The sequence below is a fragment of the Porites lutea genome, chromosome 7 (assembly GCF_958299795.1).
Source record: "Porites lutea chromosome 7, jaPorLute2.1, whole genome shotgun sequence".
NCBI classification, from domain to species: Eukaryota; Metazoa; Cnidaria; class Anthozoa; order Scleractinia; family Poritidae; genus Porites; species Porites lutea.
In genome coordinates, this window is record NC_133207.1 from 33,317,223 (window position 1) to 33,339,712 (window position 22,490).

The 22,490-nt window shown below is 39.2% G+C and overlaps 1 protein-coding gene across 1 annotated transcript in view; it reads right to left on the reverse strand.

Annotated features, from left to right (window-relative positions):
• LOC140943280 (uncharacterized) overlaps positions 1–22,490 on the reverse strand; it is a 29,959-nt gene continuing 7,469 nt past the window's right edge. The window contains exons 5-30 of the mRNA XM_073392353.1: positions 19,813–19,987; positions 18,468–18,704; positions 17,237–17,436; positions 16,649–16,756; positions 15,737–15,779; positions 15,267–15,376; positions 14,187–14,264; positions 13,239–13,349; positions 12,866–12,916; positions 12,067–12,171; positions 10,628–10,659; positions 9,889–9,979; positions 8,424–8,499; positions 7,674–7,723; positions 7,323–7,413; positions 6,493–6,631; positions 5,405–5,506; positions 4,780–4,840; positions 4,479–4,514; positions 4,019–4,086; positions 3,193–3,260; positions 2,817–2,844; positions 2,625–2,680; positions 1,510–1,649; positions 728–902; positions 1–144 (exon numbers count right to left, since the gene is read on the reverse strand). Coding sequence (XP_073248454.1) covers positions 77–144; positions 728–902; positions 1,510–1,649; positions 2,625–2,680; positions 2,817–2,844; positions 3,193–3,260; positions 4,019–4,086; positions 4,479–4,514; positions 4,780–4,840; positions 5,405–5,506; positions 6,493–6,631; positions 7,323–7,413; positions 7,674–7,723; positions 8,424–8,499; positions 9,889–9,979; positions 10,628–10,659; positions 12,067–12,171; positions 12,866–12,916; positions 13,239–13,349; positions 14,187–14,264; positions 15,267–15,376; positions 15,737–15,779; positions 16,649–16,756; positions 17,237–17,436; positions 18,468–18,704; positions 19,813–19,987 — 2,499 coding nt within the window. The 3' untranslated portion in view covers positions 1–76. The remainder of the gene's footprint in view (positions 145–727; positions 903–1,509; positions 1,650–2,624; positions 2,681–2,816; positions 2,845–3,192; positions 3,261–4,018; positions 4,087–4,478; positions 4,515–4,779; positions 4,841–5,404; positions 5,507–6,492; positions 6,632–7,322; positions 7,414–7,673; positions 7,724–8,423; positions 8,500–9,888; positions 9,980–10,627; positions 10,660–12,066; positions 12,172–12,865; positions 12,917–13,238; positions 13,350–14,186; positions 14,265–15,266; positions 15,377–15,736; positions 15,780–16,648; positions 16,757–17,236; positions 17,437–18,467; positions 18,705–19,812; positions 19,988–22,490) is intronic.

Consider the following 22,490-nt stretch of genomic DNA (forward strand, 5'->3'; position numbering starts at 1 on the left):
TCCAAAAAGAGAACCATTTTATTTGACAGACATTCATCTCGATTTAAATACAATTATTTTTTCCTTTAAAAGAATCTTAAGAAGATGGCCTAGGGCCTTGCATTGAAACAGGTGGTGGAAGAGGTCCGCCTGGTCTAAAAAGTCCTGGAAAAAGGGGGGAAAAAAGAGAAAAGTTTGAATATAGCTCGAAAACACAAATAAATCCATTTCTTATAGGGGAATTTAAGTGATGTTCGGTCCATCTTGAGACAGAAAAATAGGCTCTCGGCCCAAATGTGAAAAGAACATGCTGGCTAACAAACAAACCAACAAATAATCCTCCATTCGTAACGAGCGATGGATCAAAACTAAGAGAATTTGTTAGTCTAATTTTCCAGAGACTCCGTTATTGCACTTCTAAGGCTTCTGATTATTAAAAAAAGAAAAGAAATCTAAAAAAATAAACTTTCTTAGCCAGTTCGAATGACGCGTCTACCCGAGCTTCACATCGGGTTCTGATTGCTTCAATGACCATTTTCATTTTGCCCATAATAAACTTCCTTTGAACCCCCCCCCCCCCCCCCCCTCCGAAAAAAAAAACATACTCACTGTTTCCAATTTCTCTTGAGTTTTGCGCCAGGAGAAAATTTGGGGGTTAAGCAAGGGACATTATGGGCAATGTGAAAATGATGATTAAAAGTAACAACCAAGTCACAACTTAAGCTTTAGCAGAACTTAAAATACTTACGAGGTCCTTGTCCACCAGACACAGGAGGAGGAATCATAGGGGGTGGGGGGAGAGGAAATCTTGGCATACCCATCATAGGGGGCAAGGGCCTTGGGCCAAATCCAGCCATGGGGGGTGGAGGAGGGGGAGGAAAACGGGATGAGCCATCTGGAGCGTCACCATCCAGTTTAGAGGTCTAAAAAGAAAATAAACGAGCCAAATCGTTTATTTAAAGATTTTGAAATTAAAACGATAATAGTTTGTTTCGGCGGTGTATGGACGAGTGGTACAAGCGTTTAGCGGTTGCTTTGGTTTGTAAGTCCTATTCCAGGCTTCGGATAGTAAGGACTTGGCGAGGAGGGAAGGAAATTAAAGAAGCGAAGCCAGAACCAAATCTAAGTCTGTCACTGGCACGCTTTTGCGCGCGGTTGGCGCTGGTTAGACTTAAAAGTGGTTCGCCAACCTCGTCCCTAGTAGTGAAGAGAAACGGACCTAAGAACGTGATTGGCGGTTCGTTTGATGGTCGCGGGCTGCTAAAATTTGCTAGAGTAATTAATTGGATTTGGCTTATTGACACTTGAGAAAGCAAAGGGTTTTACACTGCACTAACATTCTATTTACTTGCTAGAGTGCTAAAAATATCTCATTTCTTCCAACCGAGGAAGCCCATTTTTCCTCAGCCTCCGGCTCGTCTCGCTACCTCGCGGGAGATGACATAGAAACACCCTCATGCAACCTCCACCTTCGGGAACATGTTTGAGGCACGCAAAGGTGCATATAAAGAAAACAATGAAATAAGATACCTGAGGAGTTGAAGTTGTCGGGGGAGGAGTGGCATGACCCGGAGGGGGGAAGGGTGCTCGAGGAGGAGGAGTCATCATAAGCATTTCAGCAGGGTGCCTTCGTTGAACTGGAAACATTCCAGGGGGAGGAGGTGGGGGACCTAAAAAGAAAAGAAAAGAAAAAACAAACAAATAAACAAAAGCTACACTTGAAATAACCTAGCCTCAACCGTTAGAACAAACTGCCATCAAGCAAGGGGTACCTATAATATAATAAGCGTCACAGTGCGCTAGATTTTCAGACTAGTTTTAGAAACCTTCTTCCCCAAAATTCACTGTGTGCTCCCGCCGGGTGATTGCTTCCGGGTTAACGTGCTGGAAATAAAACGGCCCGTGACACCGTAGTTTCGCCAGTTTCGTTACGTTCTACTAATTATTCGCAATGAAACTGAACGTTAGCAAGGAAATGAGAGTCTAAATGATAAAAGCACAGCTTCAGAACAAAGAAATATCTATCCCAATTGACAACGTTTATATTCACATCACACAACAGAGAAATTTCAAAAAATAGTTACGTTAAACAGTATTTAAATACCCCAAATGCAATCTGTTTTAATTTTTTTTTACTTTTGTCCAATCACACCTTGCCTTCCTTTACAGTTGTTGTACAAGCTAAATGTTCCTTATCTGTTGTAGCGTTTTTTTCAATAACACAATAGAAAGTTAGGCTTCACGTATACGGCAAACGTCAGAATCAGGTTGAGAATTTCTCAAAATAGAAAATTAGCAGATAAAAACTGCTCAAAACAATTCTTATGGAAAAAAATTACGTGAAACTACTAATGTATGTGTTGAAATAATAAATAGTGGACGACAAGTAAAGAGGGGAAACATGATCACGTGGTACAAATTCGCGTTTGCCTTTTGACGTAAACGTGATGCTTGACCTCTCTAATGTCATTCAATTAGCCGGCAAGTTCCTTATAACTGATTTTGGCTTAATTTCTAGACACAGCTTCTCTGAGTCTAAACAATTTTTTTTATCAACTGGAAATAACGGATTCAATAAACACTCATTTAAATCATTAATTTAGCACATCTGTGACCAGAAGAAAAAGCCAAATGCAAGTACGTACCCATCATAGGAGCAAATGGAACAGGGCTACCATGTCCGGGCGGACCAGTCATTGGACTGTAGATTCAAAAAGAAAGAAAAAGAAGTTTTTTTTCATGATGTACAATTCAGGAAATACCAAGCCTTTATTTATAGAATGACCACAAGCTCCTCTCTTACAAAAAAAAAAATAAAATAAAATAAAAACGCTTACCTTTGTCGCGGCGAGTCCCGGCCATCAACTGCAAAATAAGATAGGAAACCCTTATATGTAAAATTTGGCAAGTACAGACTTTTTACAGGTTTGAAGTTGTTTGTTATGGGAAAAGTGTTGTAGATGAACTCAGATGCAAAAAAGTCTGAATGTTACTATTACCTTACAACTGCCAAAATACTCTCAGAAATGTTTTGGTGTTAGCGTAATAAACGTTTAATGAGGTCTTGACTTTTTTCTTGTGGTCTTTTTCAGAAAATCTGGACGATAATCGCTGTAGGCTAACTATGGCAAAACCATTTCACTAGGTGCCATTCGAGATCTCATAATACGAGAGGAACGAGGAAAGATCCGGATTGTTTGCTGACCAACTCACCGTGGTTCATTTGATTGCTGCTTGCTGATGAGCTTGGACGGCTTCCTCTAACCTCCATATCGTAAAGCCTAGAAACGGAAAACAACAAACATTGAAATCCATTGAACAGGCTGCATTGCTTTACACATCTGATATCAAGCAAGAAGTAGGAGGGCTTCCGGCAGGGGTCATGGGTGATGGGTTGGGTGGGGGAGTAAAAATGGGTGATAATTAAGAAAATGGGGGAAAGGGGAAAAGGAAAGGTGGTCAGTGATAGAAGATAGCGAAGGGGGAGTAAGATTGTTTCTTCCCTTAGATTCCCGTGGAACAAAATAAGATCATTATGATGACCTATTCTCCACTTAACCCTTTAGGTCCCAAGAGTGAACAACATCAATTTTCTCCTAACAACATCAGCAGATCATCAAGAGTAAAGGTTATGAGAATCACTAGATTGACTACCAAATGGAGAACACTTTGATCTTAAACCAAATTCTCTCGACTACTCTTACGAGAAATGTATGGAGATCAGTCTGGAGAATTTGTATGTGGATCTTGGGGCTTAAAGGGTTAATGCTTTAAACCCTAATATCAAACTTCAAATTCTCATTTGTTATCGCTATACATTTTCAATAGAAGTAGTGGGGAGAATTTGTATGTGGATCTTGGGACTTAGAGGCCTGTTAACAAACGAGAAGGGAACTGGAGCAGTCCATCTTCTTACTCGTCTCATGAGTGGCGAATGGCTGCCTTTTCTGTTCCACTGGCGAATGACTACTGACTACCGCAACTAATCAAGAAAAAAATTTCTAAAGGGAACATGCGACAATCTTTCGAATGAACATACTTTCTCCTGAGGAGATCATTCTCTTCTTTAAGAGCTTCTACTTCATTTGCTGCCGCCCTATAATCCAGCTGAAATAATGAACGTTTTAATGGATGGATAAGTAAAAAGTGTGTGAACAAATAATCAAAACAACAGAAACAATCTACAGTTAGTGCCATGTTTCTTATTTCACCTAACTTTCTTTCCACCTAGTGTAATTGTCTCGAGAAGCGTTTGCTACTTGTGAAGAATGAAAAAGGACTGAGAAAAACAGACTGAGGGAAAATAATCATGATGATGATGATGATGATGATGATGTTAACGATAATGTTAATAATGAAGATGATGATGATGATGATGTAAAAGCTTATTTTTATGATGAGACTGCCCAGCATTTATTCTTTGAGGGCAGTGCAAGCGCCCTTCGACATTGGATTAAGGAATGCTTTTGTCGTCGTAGATGCCTTCGTCTCAAACTTACCCAGTTTTGATGTGCTTTAGTCTCCATGTTGGATAACTAAACAAGAAAAAAAGTAGAGATTATTCTTTCTTGAAATGATAAGCAACTAGTAACACTGATATTTTCTCCACATTAATACAACAGCGTCAAGTTAAAGTTACAATGCCATGATTTGAAATATCACGAGTGGTATTTATGCCGGTTTTATACCGGTTTAATTTTTGTCATAGTATAAACTATATACGATAGATAATTAATGTACTTTTCTATGGCCGAACCGAACCTAAATTAATGATGTGAAAGTAGGTAATAATCTACTTACTTGTTCCTTTTTACTCTGATCTATCTCTTCGATTTGTTTCTTAATGTCCAAATACAGCTGTCTGTACAAAACAATTTTTTGCTTGTCAGTATTAAGTCCTTACTCGGCTGAGAATAAAGGGGCAAAATGAATAGTTGAAGCAGGCATTGAGAGCTAGTCCTAAAGCCGTCTGACATAGAGGGAGTTTACTTTACAAGCTCGTGCCAGACGTTTGTATCCATTAGTGGAGACTGTAATGCAAAGAGGGGAATCGAACGAAGAAATGAAGGAAGAGCCAATCCCGGTTTCTGTGAGCAGAGCACCCGGAAATATTGTTATTTCCTCCCGGATGAGATACTAGTCCACTACAGGACATGTTGCCGGCACCTACTTACACACCAGGGTGGAGGGAGACGATGGAACGCAAACTTCTTATCTAAGCAAACAATAGCTGGTACGTAGCACGGCCACCTCAAGCTCCAAAGAAATATAGCTGCTATAAGGATTTAAAAGGGTGAACAACATCTCTCTCTCTCTTTGTCCCGTTCTTCACTACAATAGCGTCGCACATTCCGGGCCTTGCATAAAAGGGGAGGGTACTCGAAATGAAGTCACAAAGAAGTAATAACAGACTTTTAAAAAACACCTGTATTTATCAGCATCAACAACAGCAGTAGAAGCTTTGGCCTGTTCGGACTGGAGCTGGTTCTCTGTGCTAATTCGTGCAGACTCTTCAGCTGTAAGTTTTCTACAAATATGAAGAAAAAAAAAAAAGACCTCTTACTATTATTTGTTTTACACTGATAGACACTGTTCAGTGCTTCTATATAAATTCAAAAATTTCTAAGTGAAATCATGCAGCAAGCAAACGTTTCCTATTGGCTTAGAAAATGACTTTATTCTGACCAATGTAACAGAGGAAGAGATTGGAAAGAACCAATCACAACTCGATTTCTTGCAACCAGCGATGAGCGCGGGAAAATGTGTGTAAGCCATGTCGTGTTATAATCTGCCTGGATATTAAATAAGGCCCGCTCTAGTTCCAACTATAAGAAGTCTTCTGAGTTCGCTTTATTATGACGTTTTGGAGCTTAATTAAATACCATTAAATACAAAACGTATTTTGATCAACACTTCTTTGGCTTGTTTCGAAGGGCTTTTTCTATTCCGGTTAAATGACCCCGCGAATATAAGCCCTTCCGTTTATAAGTCATCCTAAAGCCACTTACGAAGATGTATAAGCCCAGTGCTTCTGGGCGGTAGTTAACAGTAATGCATTGGTTTGACTGGTCCACCAAATAGCGAAAGAGATTTAACCATGTAACGAAGCGTTGTAACGTAACCGTGCAAGACCAAAGCAGTTCTTTTGTCGTTCAAATATTAAAAGAGGGAACATTTAAGTCATACATGACCGAGAACATGAAATATCTTAATTTATACCACTACATGAAAAATTACTGCAATTTGATTGGCTTAGCGCAGGGGTATTTCAGCTTAATTTGAAATACCTACATGTGAAGATTACAAACCTTTTGCGGGTAGTAGTATAAACTAATAATAGCATGATTTGTACGTGATATTTGGCATAAATACCACTCGTGATATTTCAAAATTGTCTCAAATTTCACTCGCCTAACGGCTCGTGAAATTACGTTTAACAATTTCGAAATATCACTCGAGGTATTTATGCCAAATATCACTATAAATCATGCTTTTACCTATACTAATACATACCTGTGTAATTCAACCTCCGATGACTTGAAATATTTCTGAAGAGCTTCCAGTTCGATTTCCTTTTCTCGCTGGCTAAGAGCAGCTTGGTCGGCTTTGCTTTTTAGCTGAACCAGCTGTTCCCGTATTTCTTCTACTTCGTCTGCAATTAAAAATATGCAATTTCGCATTTACTTTGGTTAACGTTAAAATGCGTGATAACTAATAGGAGGTGATAAAAACGCTACATTCAAGAGAGTACAAGTTTCATTTACAGCTCGAATGCTTATCAGTCAGTCAATACGAATATTAAGATAAAAATTAATACGTGTTTTAAGGCCCCAGTAGCCTAGCAACTCTTCAGAACCTCTTACTTAACTGGGCCCCTATGGGTCGTATCACTTTTGTTTTCGCGTTTTAAACCTATTCATCGACGAATTTATGACCAACCCGAAGGCAAAATTCGTCTTCGGGTATTGGTGAACGAATCCGAAACGAATAACGAAGTCGAAGCCCCGTGTAAACGGACGCAACATTGTTAGCCAACAACTCCCAACATTGTTGGATGTTACATGTTGCATCCGTTTGCGCACCTTGTTGCAGGTTGTTGCGTGTTTTTGGGAGTTGACGCGGAAAGTTTGAAACCAGTCAAACTTTTTGCTACGTGAAAACGGACGCAACATCTCCCAGCAATGTTGTGGGCTTGAAGCAAACTTCGCCTTCGGTAGTAAATCATTAAAAAATTCATCGAGACAAACCCTACTGTAAAACTCGTCTGAAAATAGTCTAACAATGTTAATAGAACAATCCCCGGACCTAAAAATCAAGTAGTGCCGTCAGTCTTAATTACTTACTTTCAAGCAGTTTCCTAGTCCTCCTGTGATCATCCAGTTCAGATTCCATGGCCCTCTGAGACTCAAGAGACTTTTTCAGTTCTGATTTCGCCTAAAACATCATGAAAACAAACCATTTTAAAGTTTTTACAACAAACAATTCAATGACCTGCTCCCAGTTGGCTTGCTAGCTCAAGTGGTAGAGCGCTGCACCAGTATCGCAGAGGACAAGAATTCGACTCCAGTACAAGCTTGAATTTTTTCAGGTTTTCTAAAAGTTGGGTCTATAACTGCGATGTTCTTCTTTCATTTAAAACTTTTTTTTTAAACTGAGACAGACGGTACATAGCTATATAAAAGGTAGAGTCTTACCTTAGCAACATCCATCATGTCCCCTATTCGCTTTTCCAGTTCTTGTGGATCTAACATAAGACAAAGAAACTGTTAAATAAACGAAACAAACCATAAGCTTTTAGGTAGGGATGGAAAAGATACAATTTAGAACGAACCCCTTTCTCGTAATACTGTTTGTTACGCTACACAAAGTGGTTCCAACTTTCGACTCCGTTTAAATGAAATCCTGTGTCGGTGAGACCATTTCAATTAAGGCCACTGAGCAGTGTTTTGTGGTGCCATTAATAATGATTCAAATTTTGAGTTCTTAATAGCTCCATAGCACTACTTGAAGTAACTGTCTACTTTTTTGGTATTTTTTATATGCAGTGGTCATGACTATTTACTCGGTGCAGTCTAGATCAACCCCTTTCTAACCTGAGAATACAACTAATCCTAAGTAACGGTACGGTAGGACGGGCGACAAAAACGTTCAACTTTCTTTTAGCAACATTGCTGCAAAACCAGTTGAATAGCGATATTGCGCGTTTAAATACAACCCATGAATCAAAGTGTATGGCGTGACTCCGGCGTACTTTTATCCAATCAGAAGACAGTATTCACGCAACCTGCAACAACCTGATTTGAAGTAAGACAGGTTTGAACGCGGGTTGTAAAACGCGCAACATAGCTTTTCAACTCGTTTTGCAGTAATATTACAAAACAAGTTGCATTTTTTTGTTGTCCGTTTTACCGTAGTTTAAAGACCGCGCTGTTCCTTTTTCTAACCTGATTCCTCATCCGTCTCTCTGTCCTCGTCAGCAGATGCGTTGACTTTAACTTGCTTTAAACAATCTTGTAGAAGCTTTAGATAAAAAGTTGAAATGTTAGCAATGGCCACATGCACCGTGGAAAAAGCTATTCATTGATTCGCTGCGGTATATTTATCGTCATGGTCAACAAACCGACACAAAAGCAGTGACATTCTAGTTTTCTTCCTGCGGTGCTAATCGCGTGTGGCGCGTCTTTTTGGAGGAGGAATTTAATAACGGCCTTGCTGATTGTTCGTTTTATCGTGGAGTGAAAACCCAAAAGTCCACGTGCAGAGTTGTTGTTTTGCTTCTTACAGCGTTCACGCGGCACGGAACGAATTTCCGACCGGCAGAAAATTTGACAGGGCACTTCGTTCAGAGGGAACCGTTCACTATTTTCACTCTGTTCGCAAGGAACTGACGAATCAGGCTGAATTTTGACTCGTTTCTCAGTAGCTTTACCAACTGCCCATGCGCAGAGCGCTCCTTGAGCATACCCAAAACGACGTCTTCCAGCTAAGTAACCACGCATCCATGCAGCCACGCACTTGCCGTACTAAAATATAGACGGCCATGATGTTCTCACCGCCCCGGACAAATTTTCTACCGTATCGGCTAAAAATTTGACAGGCTAGATTTTGGCGTTCCAATCTTTGAACGGTTGCTCCCCAGGTGTGCTAAAGTTCGTACAGTTAGCGTGTTCCGAATGAACGGAACACCTCAACGGACGAATTTTTCACTGGTTGCCGAAAATTCGTCTGGTGCCCTGTGAATGTAGCCTAAAAGAGTATTTTTTGACACTGCTGATCCTGTCACCGTCATGAGGGCTTAAGCTCCCAATAATTTCCACGAAGTAAAAGGCTTAGTCCCGAGAAAAGCCTAAAAAAACAACAATGAAGTTGCTTCATCCAGGCCCGCGTTGTTCAAACGTTGGATAGCGCTATCCATCGTAGAAATCACTATCCAGCGGATAAGAATTTGAAAAACCACTTGCGTTATCCACTGGGTAGTGATTTGTCCAGTGGAGAGCGTTATCCACTTTTCATCTTTTCACTTTTTATCCACGTTATCCAATTTTCGAACAACTGAGACCAGCTGTAGAAAGGCAGGGGTAGCTGCAACACAGCGCTGGATGGTCATTCTGTGGTTATGTAGCCTTCTTATCCCTAGTGAACAGCTCAAAAGTCATACGTGGCTGATTTATACAACAGAGAAAAAAGAACTGTGGGTTCGGGCACGAGTCCTCTGTGGTTCGAACTGAGGTTACTTTGACTAGTTCAGTTTCAGCTACTTCTCTGACCATGTCCTTCTTTCAATCTTATCAAAAAAGCTTGTACACTCCATGAGTGCAAAACGACTGTTATTTAGAAATGGACTGATACTGAAAAAAAGTGTGAATAGGGGACTGAAAAAAGCTAATAACAAATGCCTCCATGTTATACCTCACATTCGTCCCGCTTGTAGTTTAACTGTTGTTCCATTTCATTTAAACGGAGCACCTGCTCGTCAAATTCTGCCTGTAAACTTTCCCTGCTGTAATAAGAAATATACGTACGTTATTTCACAAAATAACAAAATTTTAACCGCAATGTAACTTGTGTACCCACGAAACACCTTGAAGCTGTTCAGGACCTCAATTAACATCGCAGTGAGGAGTGAAAAAACCATTGCACCCAAAGAAAAACCCCTCAAAGCAAGAAAGAGAGCCACTAATAGACTTAAGAGGTCGTTTCGCAAGAAGGTCGATTCGCCAGACGGCAGTTTGCCCGGACTTATATCGCCTGGCTCGCCCGATGTTTATTTGTCGTTCTTTACGCCCCAAAAAAGGAACAAAAGAATAAGCGTAAAAAGACAGTAACTGCAGATGTTGAATCCAAGCTTAACTAAAATAACATCTCTGATAAGTATGTTCACCGCCGTTGGGCAAATCGACTTTCGGGCCAAACGACCGGAATTCAACTCAACCCACTTGGCCAGACTAGTCAGGGGAGGTGAGTACTCCACCCACTCTTGCTCCACTATACGAGGCATGTTCACAGTGACAAACACTGGGTTTGAATGGGTCTTGTGCGACAATTGATTTCAATTGATAATCAAGTCTCAGTATATTTTTCACACCACTCTTAATAGATGCCATCTCCTTGTCTGACCACTATTAGAACACTGTGAGCTTATTCTTACCTGTTCCTCGCCTCCTGAAGTAATTTGTCAAGCTGTGTAAAAAATATATCGGCAGATAATACATTAGTTCCACAATAATAAACACACGATTGAAGGGCTACGTCTGCCAGTTTTATCATACTTAGTCTTAAACATTGGCAGATGTCAGAGTAGCCTGCAAACGCAGACGTATTTCCGTTCGTCGCTTCTTCTACCCGATAAGTAACTTTTAGCGTGGAGAGAGGCGACGACCGGAAAGATGCCTGCGTTCGCGGGCTAAAAGGGACTTTACGATCCATCGACGCGATGGCAACGACAACTTCAACTTCAACTTTATTCATTCACTTTCAATTTACAATTACACGATAGCTTCCACCCGCGTATAGGAGAGCCTAATCGAGGCGGGGGAAGAGACACACAAATTTAAAGAAAGAAAAGAAAAAAAGAACTATTTTACAAACAGTACCAGCTGTCGCAAAATAAAAACTATAGTATGTATTAAGCTAATTTAATTGCATTATGATTTACACAGAGAATATAAATTTAGTTGTGTTCCTGAGCTAGTTAAATTTAAGTTGATGCATGATTTCAGTGATTTCAAGATAGTCATCAGATTTAGATAAAATTTCAAAGAGCTTATTCCTTATCTTTTTCCGAAAGGTAGATTTTGGTAAGTTTCTCATATCTGAGGGTAAAGAATTCCAAAGTTTTGGTCCAACTCTTAGAAAAGAACTACGCATTTTTTCAAGCCTTGAGTGTTCGGTATAGAAATCATCAAAAACAACGTAAAAAAAAACAAAACAAACAAACAATAGGTTTAGAGGGCAAAACAACAACTTTAACTTGGATAAGGATGCTAGCAATTCAATTCCAGGGGGCTTCGCCTACTTTTGATTACGTGTAGAAATAATCGCGATAAAAACTGGAAGAAAGTAAATTAACTTTTTATGAGACGTCTTCGCTGCAATTGCGTCGTCGCAAAGGAAGCACTTACTAACTCTATATTCAGCTTTTTAAGACCCCAAATGGTGGTCCGGCCCAGATCGCACCCAGGCATACCGCTACACAGTCATGTGCTCAATCAATTGAGCTAACCTGCAGGCGACGGTTTACACATGAAAAGTTCGTATCTAGCCTCAGTGACAGCCTCCCACGCAAACGTTCTTAAGGCTTTGTCACGCGTTCGTGAGGAAGACTTAAACGCGTGACGAAGCCTTAACAACGTTTGCGTGGAAGGCTACCTCAGCAAGCGATTTGAGAAATAGGGCAACAACCTGGGTGCTTACTATTTGCACAAAATTGCCCACGTGGAAATCCTGTGCATAAACATAAGACTATAAAATTTGACGTGGTGGGAGAACGACCCGCTACAGAGTATATCCAAATCAGCTGAAAATGTTGGCTTAGGGGAGGGTAGGTGGGCAGTTTCCCAAAAACCTAAATTGCTCCGTAAATAGTACCTTGTCATTTTTCTCATCTGATTGTTGAATTTGGCTGTTTAATTCATCAATGAGCTGTTGATTAGCCTGTCTCTCTCTTTGTTGTTCTTGAATGTCCTCATGTAACTGTAAATTCATATAAAAGGTATGTGAACAGAAGAGACGAGAATTCATCGTGAACTGGCGGCCGTTTCTGGAAGTCCCGGTAGCTTTTCGGGCCCTCTAGGCAAATTTGAAAATGAAAAGCCTTCAGTCTAGAAAGGTGCCCTTAGCCAGTATAGTAATATTAGAGTAGTAATATTATGAAGGATCAAAGGCAATAATGGTATCCACTGGAGAATGCTATGCACTTTATGTCTGACCCCGAGTCCGCGAACAGTTGATTGAGTTCCAGGCTGGAGATCAGGCATTATTGTTTTCCATCTTTGCTTCTTTGCCACTGATTACTTTCCCGAAATTTCCTCCACCATATCCAGGCACTATATTGTAAGATGTGAGCAAAAACGGAGATGCAGCTAAATAGCTTTCAGACTTCCGTTGAGGTACCTGGGCATGTATAGCTTCTCTTCTTGAAAAAAACTCTTCAAAAACTCGTAGAATTTTCAGGAATAATTTGATTTTATCTAAGGATGCTACGCAACGGGAGTAGAATAAAATCACAAGTACGCAAAATTTCCCGGTAATTAGTATCTAAAATCTAAGCCTCTTCAACGACATAAATTTTCTTTGTTTCATCTAACGACTAATTAAAGAGGTTGGTAAAATGAGGCTGCACGAACACCCTTCAGAGCAACAAAGAATCAGCCACATGGACTGTTACCTTTTCAATTTCAGCTTGCTTGCCTCCAATCTTCGTCTCCAATTCCACAATCTGTTAAGACAAACAGCTTAATATGTAAAAAAAAAGTTAAACCTAGCTTTGACCAGAACATTTTATTTCATTAATTCCCTCTGGAGAGCGGTGATTCTTAAAGGAACGGAAGGAAATAGAGGGTGGAGCCTTGAAAGGAGAAACTGGTTGCCCTCCTCGCCATTTGTTGCAGACAAGATACATGTACGTAGGCTATGTCCAGAATAGGCTTGAAACTGGACAAAAACTACCCAGCACTACGCGTGCAAAAAATCACAACCACAATCCGGTACAAAATTTCGTGCAACGGCAAACATACAAGACTATGTTATAAATGTTTTACCATGTTCTGATATTCAGCGATCCTGTGTCCTTTCTCCCTGATCTCAGCTTCTGCTTCTGCTTGTTCATTAGTAGCCTTTGTTATATACTCAGTCATCTCATCCTCCTTTTTCTGTAAACAACGGAAAATCAATATGCCGTTGTAACATTACATCAAAATCCATATTCTTTATCCCAGGGGTGGGGTGTGTGGGGGGTGCTCACCAAAGTTTTCTACGGGGAGATCTTGCCCCGAGATCCAACCTCTCATTCTTTTATGGAAATTTGTAGCAGTTTTGACCGAAAAGGAAGTCCTCTTGTATATTACAAAATGCTGCCCCTTACACATACCTACTTAAGAGGAATAAATCATTGAAGGATTCTTGTTACTTGTATGTAGCACCCACAAAGTTATGAAATACCTAAGTGACAGATTTCCCAGATCATTTTACGTTTCTGTGAAACTGCCCACCTACCCCTTCCCTAAGCCAACATTTTGCCCTAAGTAAGAACTAAGTGTTAATGTTGGTTTAGGGGAGGGGTAGGGGGGCAGTTTCCCAGAAACGTAAAATGATCCGATTTCCCTACCCTTTTATACTCTTTAACTCGTTCAATCTCTACCTTTTTAAGATATTCTTTTTAGGCAGAATCCGTTTCCATAAACGGCCATTATAGAGCGGAGTACCCCTAGAAATGAACTCTTTAAATATTCCTTTGATGTGTACTCGTGAAGAGAAAATGTCGAAAAACCTCAAACGTTAATTTTTATCTTTAGTAGTCCTTTTTTTCTATTTCTCCTCAACCTTATGACTTCTTAAACAGCAATATCAGTAAGGAGAAATTAGATGTTAATTGATTATATGGCTGAAAAGATCATGGATCCCATATTCTGATAGTACTGAGCCTTCTTAAGTCAAAAATCTCTTTAGTGTCAATGTCTTGAAGTACAAAGCTGTAAATTAATACAAACCTTCAGTTTCTTGATTTCCTTTTGAAGCCGTTCTATCTTGTTATCAGTGTCTTTCAGTTGGTCCTCGCAAATATATTTCTACAATTGATAAAAGGTGACAAAATAAAATGAGAAACTTTGCAAAATCTGGCAACTCCAGGTTTGCGTCCCACGCTGGTCACTAGCTGCTGTTGTTTCTTAGAATAGTCTTGAGTTCAAGTCCTCTGCTTTCTTGTACAACCATGTTGATAGGTAAATCAAGGCTGTGCACTAGCAGCACTCTGTGGCCCCTGGTGCCCAACTTTTACTCTCAGGTGACTAGAAAATCTTAGCTTTGTCATACATATCACAATTATGCTGGGAAACCTGCATTTCACAGGATAAGACAAGATAAAGACTTTATTTAATGATGGTAGACACTAAATAGCCATAGCTAATAAACTTGTGGCCCTCTAAAATAACAATAATAAAAAATAATAATTAAATTAACAATTAAATAGATAATACTAAACTGTATAAACTATATAAAAAAAGATACAACTACATAATCTAAATACTATAGATACACTGTACAACTAAACAATATAAAAATACAAGATATAGCTGTATAATCTAGTCTAAACTTATCGAATCAGTTAAATAAGAAAATGATCAACAGTCAGTTGTTGAGTGAAAAATTCATTCCACATGCTTGTTTGAAAGATTGGTAAACTGTTCCACGCTTTGGATGTCGAGATGGTAAAAGTTCTTCCTCCTTCAGTATAGCAATGATATCTCGGAGAGGTTAGATTAATTAGATTAGAGGTAGTTTGTCCAGAGCCCTGGGTTCCCATCAATTTTTCAAAGAGCACTTCCTTGTAAATTATTGGTGGCGGTTTTACTTCGTGCCAGTTAGGGTTTCTAACCCTATTATGTTTCAAGTAGGTTATTTCTTTGTTTGTAATTCCTTATTTAAGAGGAGCATCTTTGAACAAGCTACTGGGGTAGTGCTTAGAACTCAATGTTATGGTGACTGCATATGTGACTTTGCAAATGAAGAACAAGATTCTGATATTCAAGCAGGATGCAGTCTTTCCAAATTATAATAAAATCATTCTGTACCTCTTTCACGGCCGTTTCCTTTTCATGCATAAGTGTAAGCTTTTCATTGTCTGCAGCTTTTAGTTCTTCTTCCAGGATGCGAATTCTGGCATCCTTGCTTCGCACAACGTCTAAAAACAGAATTCATATGATTTCAGTAAGACTGGAAACGGTTGAGTTAACTGGAATTGTTGAAATATGCATCACACTTTTGCCACCAACAAAATCTGAATCAGCCAATACAAATTACTTTTTGGCTTGGAAAGATAAGTGTAAAACTCGTCCCTAGCCTGGGTAAAAAAATTCTGAACACAAGTCTGGAGAACTATACTATACAAGGAAGGTTGCTGCACATTAGAAAATATAATTTTTGTCTGTTGAGTGATATTATTCAAAGCAGCTTGTGTACTTGTCTCCTACACCACCACTCAAGCGGAAGTTACGCAATGCTTCCCATCCCCATGGCAACATTATGTAGTTAGACTACCTACCACGAGGATTTGGTCCCATTGCACCATGCCTTTTACTCCCAAGCTGGCAATAGAAAAATAATTATAATACATTTTAATTTTAGGTAATTTATATAGATTATTTTGATGAATTTAAAGAGAATGCAAGCTAGTTATAAGACTCTTCTACAATCGGCCCTTGCTCCCCTTGGGGGAGTAAGAGATGGTGCAGTGGTGAGAGCACTCGCCTCCCATGTGGCTTGGGTTCAAATCCCGGCGTTGATGCCCATATGTGGGTTGAGTTTGTTGTTGGTTCTCTCCCTTGCTCCGAGAGGTTTTTCTCCGGGTACTCCACTTTTCCCCTCTCCTCAAAAACCAACATTTCCAAATTCCAATTTGACCAGGAATCAGGTAGACAAAGAACCACTTTGTGGATGTGCTACCTCCCAATCATTATTTATTATTAATTTATTAATTTTATTTATTTATATGACTTCAATCGGCAACAAAGTTAGTTGAGACTCTTCGCCCTAAAGGAGCTTTCTGACGTTTTACCAACTTCAAAGGGGGAAAATAAAGCTTTTCCTCCCCCATCCCCTCTATGCAATGCTGTGCCGCTGTTTGAGCTTCCTGTAGAAAACAACAAACACCCCAACTTTGAATGGAGGGGACGGGGGAGAGGTGTGGATTCTTTTGTTATCTGAAGTTACCATATTTGAGTACATCTCAACAATTCTGTCGCTGATTGTACAACAGTCTTATGACTAGCTTACAATAATACTTTATTGTAACTACCACAGTAAAGTGTATATGTTGTACATAATTATGTACATGTGTACTAAATTATCAGAGGAAAATGAACAGAGTTCGGTACGTGTATTTAGTAAGACAATACTATCACGTGCTATCGACAAAGAGGCAAAAATACCGACAGAACGGAAATTTATAGCTCACCGTAAAAGACCACAAAAGGTAAAGGAAGCCGAGCATCCCAAACAGGAAAGTTACGAACAAGATAGCAGGGTGAACATCTGCCAGATCATGACAGAGTTGGTCAAATACCTAAAAAGAAAATTATTACTATTACAATAATATAAATTTAGTAAGTACATGTGTGATGTATCAAACACAAAAAGGATTTCCTTGTGAGAAGTGGGTTTTAAAAATTGAGGTGGGTGTGACACAATGAGACTTAACATAATAACACTTATAACCATGCAATATACATTGAGAGGCTGACATTTTTGTTCCTCAAAAAAAATCAAAATAATATTTACCTGGAACTTTTCCCAACCGAAAAATAGAGTGTCTATACTGATGACAGAATTCAAGTTTTTTTTAACTGGATATTGACTTCTGCCTTGTGGCCTTTAAAATTTTTAGCATAAAAAAGGAACAGTTTTTGCTAAAATATGGGGCCAATGATTGTTCAAAATATTTACGTCCAACACGACAAAGCAAGAGTGTACACGTAGAATTGATCAAGCAAACAAACAATCAATGACAAATACCTGGAGAATAAAGTTAAACAAAAATACTTACACCATCAAGTCCTACAAGGCCAAACACATCTCTAGTACCATTTCTTATTGTGGGCCAGTAAGACAGAAAAGCGTTGAATGATTTTTCATGGAATGAGCGAAAAGACACCATAAATGCAGCATAAGAACTGACTTGTGATGCATTACCAACAGGCTGTGTTTCACTCAAGACAACTTTTGGTGCTTCTGATACTTCGGCACCTGAAAGAAGAAAAAAATACTCAAAACCATTAACAATGAATACTAATCATTTATTGTTATGTACCAAAGATGTAAGGAGAGGGAAAAACAAAACAAGAAAAAGCCCATCGTAAAATGAAAAACTGCAATGTACAGTTGTCACTATACACTTAATTGAATAAAAGTTTACATTGTCGGTATAGATGACCTTACAAAATGTTAAGAACTTATTTGGAACCGCAGACCACAAAACACCAGTTTCACAGCAGAGCAAGGTAAAATTGTGGAGAATGAGAAAACTACAGTGTCATTAAGTGGTTTCCAATAAGCCCACAACAATTTTGCCTACGGCTAAAGTAATATATGACACCAAGATTACAGGGTTCATACAAAATATTGCAACCATTTTTTGAGCACTTTTCAAGGTTTTTTCGAGAGCCTCATATGATTTTTAAGGTCTTTCAAGGACCAGGAATGTAAATCACAGATTTGTACACATGCAGATTCCCAGTCCAAGCTAACAGGACTTCAAGGCTTGAACTGTTTGCCCCACCAGTTTCTCAACATTTTTCAGTCCACTTGTCTCAAATTGATATTTTTAAAACTGTTGCATAAAACGCATTATGTAAATCACTTTTAAATTCTCTGGCCCAGAGAATTTTAAGATGATTTTTCCAGAGAATTTAAAGGCTATGATTTATATTCTGCCTTGGACAACTAAAAAGCTTTAAAAAATACTTTCAAGGCCACTACATTCAAAGTTGAAGAAAATTCAAGGACTTTTCAGGACCACATTCGATTTGCAAGGGCTTTTAAAGACTGTGTGAACCCTGGATTACCCTGATGTTACATTTTCTGCACTGGCTTCCTTTCAAAAAACAGGGATAACATTCATCAGGTCATCCACACCAGCAGATAGCCTGTACCAAAATATGCCAGGAGGAGGAAGTTCCTTATTTCCTGATTCTGAATCTGCTTTAGACTCCATCACTAGTGTAATCCAGACCTAAGGGATTGCAACTCTTGTCGTGTTTTGATTATTGATATTTTACCTTGTGTGTAGCTTGACACAGTTATTGTAGATGTAGCTGAGGAAGTTGCAGCAATTGTTGCAGTTGGTTGTATTGTTTCCTTAGTGACTAAAACTGGGTCATCAACAGTTGTCTTGGTCGTTGCGCTTGAAACAGGTGTGGTAGACTCAGTTTTTGTGGTTTCAAGCTTTTTGATGGAAGGCGATGGTGTCCAGGTACTTATAATACTCGTGGCTGCCACTGGAATCATAATGGAAGCTATGGAAAAATGGTTCATTTAAGGATGTTGATAAACGTAGAACTGGGTGGAAACTAAAAGTAATTCATAAAGATATCTAACCCTTTTATAACAAATTTTGTATTTCAAAGTCACCATGCAGCTTTTTCATAAAAACTCCTTGACATTAAAAACGTTTTTTCAAGCCAGTTGAGCAGGTTTTCTGGTCACTGTTGTGCTACTTACCACAAAGCCATTTACAGGTCACACACTTCGAACAAAGTTTGGGCATGCGCAGAAAGCAAAATTTTGAGAGTTTTTGGGTTTAAAAGTGACAGTGGTGTGGACTTTTTAAATTACTTTTCACCTTCTCTCCTCCCCTCCAAGGCTGTGCTCTAAGAAAAATTGAAGGGAGCCCAGTGCTCTGAACTTGCAAAAATCCAGTGTGCCCAGCATAATTTTTATGATTTCTATCAAAAAGCAAAGATTTTCTAGTCGCCCGAGAACAAAAGTTAGGTGCCACGGGCCACCGGGCTCTGCTAGAGCACAGCCTTGCTCTCTTTTTTTGCTTTTCTTGCCTCTTTCTTTTTTTGCTGGGCATTTAGTAGGCTTCATTTTGGTGGAAAAAGTTTTTAAGAAAGCTTTTAGGAACTTACTGTAGGATTAGATGAAAGGAAGGGTAGGTGGGTAGTGGAACAATATTTTTAAGGAAATTTTCAGGGCAGTGTTACACAGTTTTTTGCCTTTTTCTTCAGTGTCCTTGACTGAATTGTGCTCATTCTGGTATGGTTTGAAAGATCTCTTCACTCAGCACAAGTTAGTGGACAAAGTTGTCTTTGACCATTGAAACTGATGATGTCACAAGCAGTAGAAGGGATGTGGATTCACACAGGTGGTTACAGACGGCTCAGGGCTGAATGGGTTAACTAACCTCATTATAGACGCAAGAAAGGGGGAGGGATGGGGGGGGGGGGAGAAGGCATTGTTGTTCAACTGGTTGAACATTCGGTACAAAGAAGTTAAAAATCCAGAATGAAAGTAGTATATCAAAGGTAACAGGATGTACAAACCTGGGATAAGTAGTCTTCTCAAAGCACAACAACAACAATAATTTATGCCACAGCACTGTAAAAAGCAGTGCTTACAAACCTTGATCAACTTTAGCAGGCATTTCTTGTTCTCTGACAGGGCTCTGGGTCATACGTTCACGGTCTTTGTGTACATTGTGCTGTTTTCCACGTTTGTTGAATTTATACTCCCGTGACATTTGTTCCAGCATTTTTCTTTCACCAGCAATCTTTTGTTTAAATTGCTCCCCTTCCAGCTGAAAAAAAAATGAAATAAAACTAGACATAAGTAAAGTGGGAATCAAAAACAAACAGTAGTTTTTTCTAAAAAAAATTTTCCAACAATAAATGTTTGTACCTTTTGCACAAAGGAGAATGAATAAATAAATTATAGAGCATTAGCATAGACTTAAATCCTTATACTCCACGTAACAAGGCAAAGGGCTGTCAAAAAGTTTTTAAGTAGCAGGCTGATAATGAACAAGACGCTACGGAGCGTACACTTCGGAGACGTGGTTGTGGAACTGATTAATGGGATTTGTCAGGATATTCTGAAAAGAGCAACATCCAAGAGGCCTACTTGCCAAAAACCACCATTTCGGACAAATTGTCTCTGAGATATTAGCCCAGTTATGCTCAGATGACTCCATACAAATCCTTCTAAATTTGACTTGGGTCTAAACGGTTAGACCTAAGTCAAATATGAGGTTATTGGCCGTGAATAACAAGTCTAACAAAACAAACAGTGAAAAAAGAATTCTCTATTTTTCTTAGACACATCAGGCTTCAAAAACAGCATAGCAGTCTTATGTACTGATTAAAGATATGTAATACACGGGAAAGGAGTCGATTACGTTGAGCATGGAATTGGCTGTTACGAGTTTGAATGTTTTGAGGATAATTATTCACTGACTATCAGCACGCAGGAATGTCGGATTAACACAAGGAAGTTTAATACCAAAGGAACATAGCCTTTTCAGAGCTTTAAAACACAGCATCCGCCAACACAAACTTGACTTGAACTTAAGTACAACTAAACAGCCTCTACCAATAATAACAAACTCTCACTTGAACTTCAGATATCTTACGGCTTCCGCCAACTTGTAAACACAGAACTTGAAAATCTACCTTCGTCACACTTGACTAAACACAGCAGTCCAGCTCGTGGGAAAAAAACTTACCTAGTTCATCAAAAGACCTCGCTTGGAACTTGTATACCGTTTGACATAAGGTTCTAGAAAATTCTTAACCGGCGAATAGTTAGTAGTAGCTTTTCGACATATTTTATGATTTCAGTAACTGATGCAAATCTGCTGACTCATGCTGAAATGTAAACATGCCCTAATTAATTATTCATGAATAATCCAAAAAGTAGAGAACGTTTGAGAAAGTCATGCAACGCATGAAAGCAATTTTACTACGTAACACTCAACAAAGACAAAATGTCTTTGTGCAGCATTTTGTAACTTTAAATTCATCATAAAGCAGTTCGAAAGGTGGGCTCACACATGAAATGTTTTTCAAGACTCGAAGAGAAATTTCGAGTCTCTGCGCGGCCACGTAATATCCTCTATTTGTTCCTAGAGTAAATTAAAGACTAAACTCGAAGTGATCTCAAGATATCACAAAGCAGTCCAGTTTCATTTCGTGAAATAGCCGAAACAAGCCGAAAAGTCGCGAACTTGCACGTCCAATCTTGTCCTGAAACTAGTGCATAATTTCATAACTATTTTTCATATCCCAAACTACCTTGGGTCGCAGTAGCGCAATCGGCTAATCCCTCAACTTAGAGTCTCCTCTGATCTGACGGGTCACATAGGTGAGTCGGTTCAAACCCCGGGAAAGCCAAAATAATAATTCTTTCTTCCTCGAAAAAGTTAAAGAATAAATCAAAGAAAATTGAAGTGATCTCGAGATGTCTCGAACTAATTCGGCTCTCACTTTGTCAAATAGACGAATAAAACCGAAAACCTACAGACTTTGCATGCCCAATCTTGTCAAAAAATTGTAACTTTGATACATTCCTGAGCGTCGTGAATCCTTTACTTTGCGCTCCGCCAAAGTAAAAGTAGGCGGCTTTGGAACTCACACCAAAGGCACAAGTTCTTGAGGGCCGAGGCATCTAGGGACACTTAGAAATTTAGAGTCTCGGAAATGGTGTTTGCAGGGGTATTCAAGTGGTATTTTCCACCGTGGACACCACGTTGTTTCATCAGAATACACGCAAGACTAGGAACAAAACCGTGGAAATGTTTCAGGCATTCCACGACATTGCACGGTTCGAATGTTTCTAAACCTGTTTAAATATGCGTTCAACGTAATTCAAACTGGGAAACGGATGCTTCACAAATTTATTTAATGGTGCTCATTTTTTTGATAGCAGTTATAATAATATTATGGCAGTAGACGGAGATGAAAGTAGCCAGCTAAGGATGGCTACTAGCTAGCAGTTTTAGCCGGCTACCGGCCCTTATTGACAGCCCTGACCATTTGCGTCATTTTTTCTTTAATTGTTTTTCTATTATTTTGAGGAAAGGAGAACCCATGGTTTCCCTTTTGGCCCTTGTTTCCTGTAGTTTCTGCTCTTTTGTGTCTTCTACTACATTACAAATCATTTTAACGAGCTGAAAATGCACAGCGTGCAAAGAAAGAAGTGTCCGATAGCCCGGGGCTAGTGGATTTTGTTATCGGGCTAGCGAATTCTGTTATTAACTTGCCCGACAGAGAAGTGAACTTTTTTGAGGAATTCAAATTACAGAA